Here is a 13,954-nt window from a genome sequence, read left to right on the forward strand (position 1 = left end):
ATGATGCATTTCTTTAAAAAACATCCTCTGCAGTAAATTCTTTGAACTAAGGAGCATTTCCTTCCTGGGCAAAACACACTCCTAATGGGATATGCACTCGGGGGGTTGTGTTGTTTGCCAAAAAGCATAAGCTAAAGCTTTGCACTTTCTGTACATGAGAGTTTAATTTTTTTAATAATAATAATAATAATAATAATAATAATAATAATAATAATAAATTTTATTTATACCCCGCCTTCCCCAGCCAAGGCCAGGCTCAGAGCGGCTTACAAGTAATAATAAAATCAAGTTGAATGATTAAAACTTAAAAACAAAATTAAAATACAACATTAAAATATTGAGACATTAAAATATTAAAATGTAGCCTCATCGCAGGAGGAGAAGGAAAAGAAAAAAGAAAGGGAGGGAGGGAATCAAATTGGCTGCAAGCCAAAGGCCAGGAGGAACAACTCTGTCTTACAGGCCTTGTGAAAAGAAATCAGATCCTGCAGGGCCCTGGTCTCATGAGGCAGAGCATTCCACCAGGCTGGAGCCAGAGTTGAAAAGGCCCTGGCTCTGGTTGAAGCTAATCTAACTTCCTTAGGGCCCGGGACCACTAGGGTGTTGCTATTTATGGACCTTGAGATTTTCAGTGGGGCATACCGGGAGAGGCGGTCCCGTAGGTACGAGGGTCCTAGGCCGTGAAGGGCTTTAAAGGTCAAAAGCAGCACCTTAAATCTGACCCTGTACTCTACCGGGAGCCAGTGCAGTTTGAAAAGCACTGGGTGAATATGCTCCCATGGCAGAGACCCCGTGAGGAGCCTTGCTGCAGCATTCTGCACCCGCTGGAGTTTCTGGGACAGCTTCAAGGGCAGCCCCGCGTAGAGCGAATTACAGAAGTCAAGCCTGGAGATGACCATCGCATGGATCACTGTGGTCAGGTCAGGTCGGGGCGGGAAAGGTAAGGGACCAACTGCTTGATGCGGCGAAGGTGGAAAAATGTCGCCTTGGGTGTTGCTGTAACTTGTGCCTCCATGGAAAGGGAGGCGTCAAGGATTATACCCAAACTCTTAACGGAAGGCAATGGCACTAATTGGGCCGCCACAAGAGAAGGGAGTTGGTCCCTCATCCCCATGCCATCCCAACCCAGCCATAGGACCTCTTAACCCAAATATTTCCAAATCCTTAATATGACATTTGTGCACACATTCACAAAAGTGTGTGTAGCAAACACAGGATGAGCTGGAGTGCTTGCATGTGTGCTCATGCCCTGGCAGCTGTTCCATGTACACAATATGGGTTGCATGTTTGGGGCCAATGTGTTTATGTATGTATATATCTACACTTCACTGTACATACTGCACTGTACTGCACTGTACACTATATCGTACATGAGCTGGCAGGTGGATGAAATGAAAAAGATACTTAAGTATACCTTCCTGAAAAAACCAGAGGCTTTTCTCTTGGGCATAGTCGGCCATCTGGTGCCAAAGAAAGACAGAATTTTCTTTATGTACGCTACAACGGCAGCAAGAATACTTATAGCAAAGCACTGGAAGACTCAGGATCTACCCACTCTGGAAGAATGGCAGATGAAGTTGATCGACTGTATGGGACTGGCAGAAATGACCGGCAGAATCCGCGACCAGGGAGAAAAGTCAGCAGAAGAAGATTGGAAGAAATTTAAGGACTATCTACAGAAATATTATAAAATTAATGAATTTTGAAAAGATGTTGGTTTGAACTTTGGTGGGGACTAGCTGTTATGATAAAGATAATGGGGATTATAATGGTTTATGTTATTAAATTTAAAAAAAAAAGCTGAATGGAAAATAAGGTTTTATTTTAAAGGAATGTTAAGTGATTAGGATTTGCTGAATTAATAAGGTGAACTAGAGAACAAGAAGGGGAGGTATGAGGAAGTCAAAGAAATATGTGATTGAAAAACTGTTATTGAAACTGAATTGTTTTTAATATTTTTCTTTTTCTCTTTTTTTTTGTGTGTTTATATAAAATTGGAAAATCTAATAAATATTCATTAAAAAAAAAACAGAAAAGGGAATGGAGGGGCTCCCCTGGGGAGAAAGGGAGCAGCGTTTTTTGACTTCTTAGTTTGAATAAAAGACAAGTCAGAGAGACCTGAAAAAAAAAAATACATGAGCTGGCAGGTGGTGCACAGTGAGTGCCCTGTCAGCCTGCCATATATTGAGCATACATTTCAACGAAAGGTGGTAGGGCCAGTGGGGGTCTAGCATGTTTCATCTCCACAAAGTTGAATGCAACTACAACAGCCATGCTAATATTAAACGGTATGACAGAGGGCGATCAGCCCAGGGAATATACCCACTTTGCAAAGCATGGGGGCAGTGTGATAAATTATATTGCAATCTTGCAATTTGCATATAGGTTTGTCATGGAGTTTGAGGTGGGCCATAATATTGAAAGTGATAATTTACCTCTAACAATGGTACTAGTAGGCCCAGTATTTAACAATTCTTCCCCCAAAACTCAATTTATCTCTAATGCAAACTTAGGTGTGACTGCAGGCCGTAGAATTAAGTGGACCCCACTAGTACTCAATCTAGCTCTGACTCATCTTCATACAGATGACTTAAGGGCTATTCATATTGCTATCATCTCAGCTACCTCTGCTGCTGAGACTATGACTTTATTTAAGATCTTGACTGATAAGTTGCAAGACCACTCGAGAATTGAGATCATAACAGTGGCTCAATAAGATCAATGGGATCTTCCAGCTGGTTCAACAAAGAGTGGAAACAGGCTAAAAGCCAGCTGAAGAGAGTTTACCGCAAATATAGGAACTAAAATTTACCCCTCTTAATTAATGAATATGTTCCCCTCATATAGAAGTATAAACTTCTGCTAAGATGGAAAAAATGTTGGGTTGAAATAAACGACAGACGAATGACAAGTGTCATATGGGAGGCATCTCTCAAGCATGTCTCGGGGAGTCCCTTTTATTGAATATTACAGCATTGCCACATATGTGCTTGTTGCTGATTGGTTAACACAAATACAATGCAAGGGTTGCATATAGGCATTAATCATCAATAGATTAAAGGTCGGGAAAGGGAACACAGAATTGGACAGGTATGAAAACCTCCTTATTAAACTATTACTAGTGGTTGATATAGCAGAACTTAAAAGAACATAACTATCACATTTCGTAGATGTGGTCAACCATGCATTAAGAACAGGTCAGGGTACGATGTTTCATGAACTCAAAGAACATAACATTCTAGGGTGGGTGAGGAAGGAATGCTTCAGCTTAGAGCGGTTTGCCAGAGTCATGTGCAGAAGCAAAACTTCCCATCAAACAGAAAGCAGAAAACATGCTTGGCATATCATAATAAAGGCCTCTCACAATAAGGACATCTCCCTCTTCTGGTGTACAATATCAGGCCTGCTGGAGAATGCTTGAAGTGTTTCAGTGCATACTATCAGACCCAATGAAGGGATGCAATATCATCATTCACTCCATTATGGGCAAGATGAAGAGGTCAACCAAATAACAGAATCTTTGGAAAACTTTCCAGACTGGCCTCCAGTATCTACAACTGAGGTCAAGAACCTTATTTCACAGTTAAATAATAATAAAGCACCAGGCATAGACTATTTGCCCCCAGAGCTGTTGAAGTCTAACACCAACTGGTGGGTCTCCCTGCTGGCAGTAATTATCTCATTTATCAATTCATCCAGGTTATTTGGGCCACAGCGGTAGTTATCCCCATATTCAAAAAAGGTCTTACATCCGATCTGGCTAGTTATAGACCAGTTAGTTTGCTACCTGTAATTAGCAAATTATATGCAAAGCATCTTTAACATAAGCTAGCTGATTGGATAACTGATTAAACTATTCTTGCCAAAGAGCAAGCAGGATTTAGACAAGGCAGATCCACCATTGCGTTGTACTAGCCCATTTTATAGATAAGTATATATATATTTAAAAAATAAAAAAATTGTCCAGTAGCACCTTAGAGACCAACTAAGTTTGTTCTTGGTATGAGCTTTCATTTTTTTGTTTTTTTTTACTATATTTCTACGGCGTCAGACCAACACGGCTACCTACCTGAATATAGATAAGTATGTTAAGTAACCAGGTGGTGTGCTATATGTAGCTTTCATTGATCCGAAAGCTGCATTCGATTCAATCTCTCGAGTAAGACTGTCGGATTAGCTGAACTCTTCAAGTATAGATAAAAGATTATTGTTCTTGACTAAATGTCTGTATAAAAACACTGTGGTGAAAGTGTGTTGCTCTACAAATGGGCAGCTGACAGAATCTGTACCAGCCACAGATGGAGTTAAGCAAGGTTATATTCTAGCTCCCACAGTGTTTAATTTATATATAAATGATATTGTCCAGAGTTTAACATCCCCAGAGTATCACGCCCCTAAATTGGCCAAAAAAACCCATCTCTATATTATTATATGCAGATGATGCAGTACTTCTATCTCAAACAAAAATGGGCCTAAAAAGATAGTTGAGGGAATTCACAGGATACTGCCAAAGGGAACAGCTGGCTGTGAATTACAAGAAAACTAAAGTCATTGTGTTTTCAAGAAACTATAGGGCCCATAGATAGTCTTTAAATACCTCGGCCTTATTTTTCAGTCAACAGTGTCATGGGAAGCACATCAGAAATACTGTATGCAAAGGCAAAAGCATCTCAAAGCACCAAAAATCTGACACGCTTTTTCCGTACAAAAGGTGGCAATCACATACTATCAGCACTTGAAGTGTTTAAAGCTAAATCCCCAGCACAGTTATTGTATGGAGCTGAGATTTGGACCTTGGATCTACTGAAGCTGTTCAATCTTACGTTCCTATGGCAATTTTTTTCTGTTCCATCCTGTATTCCAAATGCTTCGTTGTGTTTAGAGGCTGACCTCCCCACCCACACAGAGGATGCCTGTTTTTAATCTGCTTGTGAAGATTATCAGAGATCGCAAAGAAAGGAATATACGATAACAACAAGAAGATGAAGAAAGTAATAAAGGACTATCTGGATTGAACTGGATAGAATTGTTTAATTAAAGCAGCAATATAAGTCATGTTTGGACTCGTTCAGAGCTTGATGTATGGGTACCCCCAACAAAATTTAAAATTTGGCTGTATAATTTGGAACTAATGTGATTTGGATAATGTGATGTGATTGGCCTGTTAATAAAAATTATTTTTTTTAAAAAAGAGGCTAACCTCCCCTATGTTGAATTACAAATTTGGCGTAGGATATTTACTTATTGGCTTCGCCTAAATTTAATCCCCACTGGTCTATTACCCTTGGTATCGCAAGGTTGTCATGAGAGGACTTGGACTAAAATTGTCAAGAAAAAGCTTTACTTTTCTGGTTTGTCACCGCAAATGTTTATTAACACTAGGTTTCGTAAAGCAAATAATTTAATTAGACAGCACCCATATGATACTGAGTGACAGAATAATTTGGCCACAATAAGGAAATTTTGTCCATGGTATGATTATTTTCCACCTAGTCATTTTGACATGTTGGCACCCTACCTGCAAAATTTAACAATTCCAAAATACAGACACACTTTCACTTTTGCATTTTTGCACTTTCACCTTCGGCTGTACTTGAGGGTCGATTTCAAAAAATTCGGCTGGAAAAACGGTCATGTTCATGTGGAGATGGCAGTATTGAGTCAGTGGTTCATGTGCTTCTGGCTTGCACTCTTTCTAAAGATTTGAGGAGTGAGGTTATTACCCCTCTATTATTGTCCATGCCAGGCAGCTCAACGATTGCTACTGTGTCCTTTCTTCTAGCAGATCAAGATGATCAGGCGACAGAAAAAACTGCAAGGTTTTTAGGTGGGGGCAATTAGAATAAGATCTATTATTTGATTATTGATGTAAACCTCCAAAATGCATTTTGTATAGTTAAGTTTTACCTCTATCTTCAGTATATTTTATTTTATTTTATTTTATTGCTATAGATAGTGGCTGATGCATTTAAAGATTCTTCTGATCTGATCTATCTGATCACACTTGCAAAGAAATAAGTTAATTAGCTTTACACTGCACTAATGTTATGTCTTTCAAAAACAAATGCAAGCAGTTTAAAATCTTATCTAATAAAGAAAGCAGCCCTAGCAATATCAATTAAAGCAAATACAGGGATCATTAATTCATGAAATAAATTTTAACTGCATCAATTCAATTCTGTGCCCTCAGAATAATGCCTCCAAGCTTTTGTTGGCTATTATGGAAAGCAGGCATGACAGTGAAAATGCTGAAAGAATCCTTTTCAACATGAGACCAAGAGAGCTGGTAAGTAAATATTTGTATATTCTTTATCTTTTTAATTGAAAATGTCACCATCCTTTTGTAAAATAAATTATTTGATATCGCTTAATAGTTTCTGCACCCAGACAGTGACTGGATGTCACATCAGGACGGGAGCCGCAAGTCACAAATAGTTCTTTAAACAGGTCAAGCATTTAAGCAGGTCTGTCTTTATGACTTCATTACTGTTATTCATTCTAAGCATTATTTTCTATAATTGTTTTCTTAACTAAATTATCATACTTCAGTAAGCTCTCTTGGGAGAACATTACAAGCTGAAGAACCTAAGTTAACCATAAAAACCTGTATTATAAAATAAAATAGGCTTAAATTCAATAAAACATTTTTGCTGTATCTCTCCCCCACCCTTCCTTGCAAATAGAGGCTGTGCTGTCCCAAGGGCCCAACATAGGTTATAGCCATTTTGTCAATTATTTTCCAATATAAACCCAATTACACAAATTAGTTCCAAATTAATACAATTTTGTTAAGAGGCCTCCCACGCATCATTCTTGATGGATCTTTATGATCTAATATTACTGCATTTCATATTCTTATTTATTTCTATTACATTTCATTTTTTTAAATTATCACATAATTAACAGCTGCACTTTTAATCATTTCTATTCATGTTATTATATTATTTAACTTCCAAAAAAAGCTTCAAGTGAGGAACCATGGCTTTTTCCTTTTCATTCTGCGAATTCCACACCCAAAAGTCAGTTGTTAGTCTCTTGGCCTTATATGTCTGTATAATGTTTTTCTTTTTCCTGCAGCATTTGGGAGTATCTCCTTACTCCCACTATTGTTGTTGTATTCCAGCCTGGTTGTGGCAAAGCGGCAACTTCAAGGTTAAAGCCTCTTTTTTCTCTGACTCAGCTCCTTCCCATAATACTCAAGCAGTTCCAAATTGACAAGAGCAGATCCCTCCCTTCCACTGGCACCAAGAATCAACAAGTTCCAGAGATTCGCCATTTCTTCCTCTGGCTGGGAAGGGAGGGAAAAGTCGGTGCCATTCCTCTTCCAACATACAAAAAGCCCTCATGCCACTTTCCTTCTGCCGCTACCATAGCATTTTGCTTTTTTAAAAATTTGGCTATATCCAGTGCTTTTTTTCTAAAAACATGTTTAGGGGTACTCTCATTATCCTACTCATATGGAAATACTGCCCCTCAATGAGACCAAACTTAGATTCACAAAATGTTTAGGGGTATGCATACCCCCCAGAAAAAAGCACTGGTTATATCTCAACTTCTCCATGGTCCCTTAGTCTTTAAGTCTTTTTTAGGGCGGGGCGTGGGGGTAGGTTCTAACTCCCAGCGATATCTTTCCAAACAAAACAACCAGGCTCTCCTCCCGCCTTTACTCCTTTCAAGCCACACACAGCTTTACATCTTCTTTTAAATATCTCTTCATCAAGCCATCCTCACTTGTATAGTTTAAAATCCAATATTAGGAGAGGGTTGCTGGATCAAAAATGTAAAAATTTCTATAAAATATAGCAAAGAGCCCTCCTCTCTTCCATCTACCTCCAGCACAAGATAGAATCTTCTCCCAATTTCAAACCTCTGTTCCATGCAGCTGATTGTTCACAGTAATAATAATAATAATAATAATAAAATTTATTTATATCCCGCCCTCCCCAGCCGAAGCTGGGCTCAGGGCGGCTAACAACAATCAAAATAATCCAACATTCTAAAAACATTCACCATAAAATTAATTAAAATCAAATTGATGGCAACCATTAAGCAAAATTCTGTGCAGATTGCCAGAGGAGGGGGTCAGGCTGCGCCCTGACCAAAGGCCTGGTGGAACAGCTCTGTCTTGCAGGCCCTGCGGAAAGATGTCAGGTCCCACAGGGCCCTAGTCTCTTGTGACAGAGCGTTCCACCAGATTGGAGCCGTGGCCGAGAAAGCCCTGGCTCTAGTTGAGGCCAGCCTAACCTCTCTGTGGCCTGGGATCTTCAGGATGTTTTTATTTGCAGACCGTAAATTTCTCTGTGGAACATACCAGGAGAGGCGGTCCTGTAGGTACGAGGGTCCTAGGCCGTATAGGGCTTTAAAGGTTAAAACCAGCACCTTAAACCTGATCCTGTACTCCACCGGGAGCCAGTGCAGCTGGTATAGTACCGGATGAATATGATCTCGCAGCGAAGACCCCATAAGGAGTCTCGCCGCGGCATTCTGCACCCGCTGGAGTTTCTGGGTCAGTCTCAAGGGCAGCCCCACGTAGAGCGAGTTACAATAATCCAGTCTGGAGGTGACCGCCGCGTGGATCACAGTGGCTAGGTCAGGGCGAGAGAGATAAGGAGCCAACTGCTTAGCTTGGCGGAGATGAAAAAATGCCGCCTTTGTTATAGCTGTAATCTGCGCCTCCATAGAGAGGGAGGTATCGAAGATTACACCCAAACTCTTAACGGACGATGCTGGCACTAATTGCACCCCCGCAAGAGATGGGAGTTGCCCCCTCAATCCCATATCGCTCCATCCCAGCCAGAGGACCTCTGTCTTCGAAGGATTTAACTTCAACCAGCTCCCACGTAACCATCCAGCCACAGCTTCCAGACAGTGTGTCTGGGGCCGAGTCAGGATGGCCATCCATCAACAGATAGAGTTGGGTGTCATCGGCATACTGATGGCAGCACAGCCGAAAACTCCGGACAAGCTGGGCGAGGGGGCGCATAAAGATGTTAAAAAGCATCGGGGAGAGAATCGCACCCTGAGGCACTCCGCACACCAAGGAGTGGCGCGATGACAATTCCCCCCCAAGCGCCACCCTCTGTCCCGACCAGAGAGAAACGAGCGCAGCCATTGAAGGACTGTGCCCTGGATCCCCACGTCGGCAAGGCGGTGGTCCAGGAGTTCGTGATCGACCATGTCCATCTCGTCTGTTGTGCGCCTGTTCTTAATGCCAATTGAAACCCAATTATAAGGAGAACCTCTGCATCCAATGGCAATTTGGGGGGTGGGGTTTGCATCAGGAGAATTGCATAGCACCCAGTGCTTCTGCCTATCCCCACAGTGATCTGTGCCAGGGCGAGCCATTGAGGTGACGGTGGGCTGCCAGTACCTCCCGTACCCCAAGAGGTTTATAGGGAATTGTTTAACCCCTTCCACCCCCTTTTTCAGCCTGTGCCTCTCTGATGTTGAGAGAGCCATCACCATGGCACGGGACAGGAACGGGAAGCACTATAGCCATTTTGTATAGGGCAGGTCTCGGTCCTTTTTCCTTTGATTTGCAGCCCACATACCAGTGGTGGGCAGGACTGGAGCCAAAAGTGAGCAGGGCTACACTCTCTTTCTATCTTCCTTATATCAACAACCTCAGATATGCGGATGACACAACCTTGATGGCAGAAAGTGAGGAGGAATTAAAGAACCTTTTAACGAGGGTGAAGGAGGAGAGCGCAAAATATGGTCTGAAGCTCAGCATCAAAAAAACGAAGATCATGGCCACTGGGCCCATCACCTCCTGGCAAATAGAAGAAATGGAGGCAGTGAGAGATTTTACTTTCTTGGGCTCCATGATCTCTGCAGATGGTGACAGCAGCCACGAAATTAAAAGACGCCTGCTTCTTGGGAGAAAGGCGATGGCAAACCTAGACAGCATCTTAAAAAGCAGAGACATCACCTTGCCAACAAAGGTCCGTATAGTTAAAGCCATGGTTTCCCAGTAGTGATATATGGAAGTGAGAGCTGGACCATAAAGAAGGCTGATCGCCGAAGAATTGATGCTTTTGAAGTATGGTGCTGGAGGAGACTCTTGAGAGTCCCATGGACTGCAAGAAGATCAAACCTCTCCATTCTGAAGGAAATCAGCCCTGAGTGCTCACTGGAAGGACAGATCGTGAAGCTGAGGCTCCAATACTTTGGCCACCTCATGAGAAGAGAAGACTCCCTGGAAAAGACCCTGATGTTGGGAAAGGGGACGACAAGGAGAAGGGGACGACATAGGATGAGATGGTTGGACAGTGTTCTCAAAGCTACAAACATGAGTCTGAGCAAACTGCGGGAGGCAATGGAAGACAGAAGTGCCTGGCATGCTCTGGTCCATGGGGTCACGAAGAGTCGGACACGACTGAACGACTAAACAACAACATCTTCCTTATTCATTCCCCCACTCTCTCTCTCCACCAACAAACTTGCAGTTTACACTGGAAGAATCCACTCCAATAACAGTCCCCTCCCATGCAAATTGCAGCTACAGAGGATCCAGTCCAGACTGGGATCTTGGCATGGGGGTAGTGGGGTTTTAATCTTGCTGAAGTCTTAATCCAGATCACTCTCCCACACCTGCAATTTACACTGGGGGGGGGGCTCCCATGTAGTAATTCCAGATGAGAGACTGGGAAAGAGTGGCTTGCCTGAGGCCATATAGTGAGTTAATGGCAGAAGTGACATTTAAACTAGAGTCTTCCTGGCTGACATCTCCTTTTCTGAGCTACCATACTACCCTTTGGTCATGTGGCTGGAGCACCATTTAAATATTGCAGCCATGCGGGCAGGACCTAATTTCATTGGGTCATTTAGACATTGCGCAAGCCACATGGAGGATTCTTACAAAAACAAAAAACAATTTTAATGGTCTGAGGCAGCCTAACCAAACTGGTGCCCTCCAAATGTTCTGGAAGGGTTGATGGAAGTCATAGGAGGGCATCAGGTTGGTGAAGGCTAGTAGAGAAACATCTCAAATGCTCCCTTTAGGGTCATTCTTCTTCAGGTGCTGAAGACGGGCAGCTCCCCAAATGTGTAATAAAATTCCCACCAGCCCTGGCCACTGGCCACGCTGCTTACTGATTACATCTGGAGGCAGCCACGTTGGCTACCTCTTCCCTAAAACGTTGACATTAGCTGTGTACACTGGGGGTTCATGTAATGTTCCTACTTGTAGTCTCAGGCACACATGCAGTCAATAAAACGCTGTGATTGCTTGTGTGTTAGGAAAACCCACTGTGTGAAGCAGCTTTGCATATCCAAGCTCTATCAGTAATCCAAAGGATCGCACACCATCTTCAACAACACAACATTTGTAGTTTGGGGATACTTTTGGAACCATCATTGCCACGAGATGCACAAATAATTGGTGGCTATCCCTTTCAGCAGTTGTGGCTTGTGCACCAACTCCACCCTTCCCTAGACCACAATAGTCTAAATCACTGCAACTCAGGCACTGATCACCTCAAGTCTGGATTACTGTAATCCAGTATATGGGACTGCATTTGGGATGGATGTACAAACTGGAGCTGGTGCTGAATGCTGCCACAAGGTAGAGTATTCAGTTGTGCACACGGTAAAGGTAAAGGGACCTCTGACCATTAGGTCCAGTCGTGACCGACTCTGGGGTTGCAGTGCATATCTCGCTTTACTGGCCGAGGGAGCCGGCGTACAACTTCCGGGTCATGTGGCCAGCAGGACTAAGCCGCTTCTGGCAAACCAGAGCAGGGCACGGAAACGCCGTTTACCTTCCCGCCTGAGCGGAACCTATTTATCTACTTGCACTTTTGACGTGCTTTCGAACTGCTAGATCGGCAAGTCCTAGGCTCTGTGGTTTAACCCACAGCGCCACCCGCGTCCCTCACGTTACACCTGTGTGCACACGTTACACCTGTGCTAAAAGCACTGGCTGCCTGTTAGCCACCAAGCCATTTTCAAGGCTTTGTTGCTGACATATTAAGCCAGCAGCTCAGGACCAGAATACCTAAAAGATAGCCTTCCCCTATGTAGGTCTTTGGCAGGATGTTAAGATAATCAGAAGAGGATTTGTTAGTGGTGACATTTTTTTACCATATGTTATTTGCAGGTCTTCTCTGTAGCAGTGCAACTCTTTGAAACATATTCCCTCACCCCACCCCCGCACCCACAGCAGGCTGCAGCCAAAGATTGCTGAAAACACATTTGTTTGCTCAGGCTTTCCCCAAATAGGTTATTGGCTCATTTTTGGCATTGTGTATATTGCTGACCATGATTATTGTTTGTTGTTGATTTTATTTAGATTTTTAATGTATATTTGAATACTTATTTGATTTTACATGTTTTTAATATTTTAATGTTGGGATTTCATTTTGTAAATCGTTTTGGGATCCTTGAATGGTAAGAGATTTTGATATGGATAAAATGATTTTGATAAATAGACAAGATGAGCCAGCAAATTATGCATTACTTTGCATTTTATTGATTGAATGTTGGTATTTGGGGATTTCTCCAACATTCCTCTAACCTCAGCTTCCACCCACCCACCTTTGTATTGTTCAGATCAGCTGCTTTTTCTTGTACAATTCAAGATGCAGGGAAAGGTTCTTTCACCCAGTCTTTCCCAGTATGAACTGCAAGAGGGCTTTGACAACTCCATCCCCATTCTCTGCAGCTCTCTTCCAGCATACAACTACAGACTTCTCTCTCTCTCCCTCTCTCTCTCTCTCACACACACGCACACACAGAGAGACAGAGAGAGACAGAGTCTCCGTCAGACTTCTAGCCTGGATCTCCACTGCTGACTCACAGCCAGTGTCAATACTGAGTGGATATGAATAAGGGAAGCAAAAGATGAAGGCTATAGACCCCACGTCTGAGAATCATGGAAAAGTGGGGGCAGTCAATGTTGCAGGCCTTTCATCCCCTCCTCCATTTCAAAAATTAGTTATTGGCCAAGGATTTAACAGCTCAAACAACTCTTATTCACAGTTTCTCACCAGAGAAAAATCTGGTCAACATTTTTGTCATACAGACTAGTTTTCCTGTAATACTTTGGTTCCACAACTTCTTAAAATTTCCATTGTCTGATTTTTTTCCAAGAAAAAAAATATCCCGTCTTTGTGATGTTTCCTGATGAAAGAAAGATTATCTGACCTTTACGCATTATTTATTTCTCTGAAAGCAAGCAGTTGGATACCCCTATTGATCGGCAACTTGGAAATGAGAAACTCTGGTGTCCACTTAGTTTTCCTTTTAATGGGACCATTATCCTTAATAAAAATAACTCCATCTCCCCCACTGAAATTTCTTTATACAGTGGTACCTCCGGTTATGAACATAATTCGTTCCAGAGGTCCATTCTTAACCCAAAACCATTCTTAACCTGAGGTGTGTTTCACTAATGGGGCGCTGCGCTGCTGCCATGCAACTTCCACTCGCAAAGTTCACTACCAGGAGACATACTTCTGGGTTAGCAGAGGTCGTTACCTGAAGCGTTCGTAAGGAGGACGGTATGTAACCCAAGCTTTCACTGTATTCAGGAGAACTAGATCCCCCGCCCCGGCCACATACTCCAATGAACTTTTGCACATTTCCTCTTCATTTGAAAAAAATATGTAACGGTATGTCCTCTCTGAAATGAACTGTTGAAATTAATCCAAATTTGATTTGTTACGTTGAAACTAGCGTCAGTATATTTCATGTCAACTGCATTTCAATTTGTTTTGAAGGTGGATGTAATGAAGAATGCGTACAGTCAGGGTCTGGAGAGTGAACATGATGAGGAAAATGGGGGTGACGGTATTTCGCCAAAAGATGTTGGACATAATATCTATATATTAGCTCATCAGGTATTGCATTGTGTTGCCCTTTGAATGCTTTAATTCTGTACCTGTCTACTGAAAAGTAAATCCCACTGAGTTCAGTGTGGCTTAGTCCCGGATGAGTAGGGAAGGGATTGAAG

General features: G+C 42.3%; 1 protein-coding gene across 7 annotated transcripts in view; it reads left to right on the forward strand.

Annotated features, from left to right (window-relative positions):
- ITPR2 (inositol 1,4,5-trisphosphate receptor type 2) overlaps window positions 1-13,954 on the forward strand; it is a 334,430-nt gene that overhangs the window by 263,468 nt on the left and 57,008 nt on the right. For 6 of the 7 annotated variants that reach the window (XM_083574843.1, XM_083574847.1, XM_083574844.1 and 3 more), the window contains 2 exons: window positions 6,191-6,286; window positions 13,722-13,841. In XM_083574843.1, coding sequence (XP_083430969.1) covers window positions 6,191-6,286; window positions 13,722-13,841 — 216 coding nt within the window. The remainder of the gene's footprint in view (window positions 1-6,190; window positions 6,287-13,721; window positions 13,842-13,954) is intronic. The other variant, XM_083574846.1, reaches the window with a different exon arrangement.

The sequence above is a fragment of the Podarcis filfolensis genome (genome assembly GCF_964270895.1).
Source record: "Podarcis filfolensis genome assembly, chromosome: 10".
In the NCBI taxonomy this organism is placed as follows: domain Eukaryota; kingdom Metazoa; phylum Chordata; class Lepidosauria; order Squamata; family Lacertidae; genus Podarcis; species Podarcis filfolensis.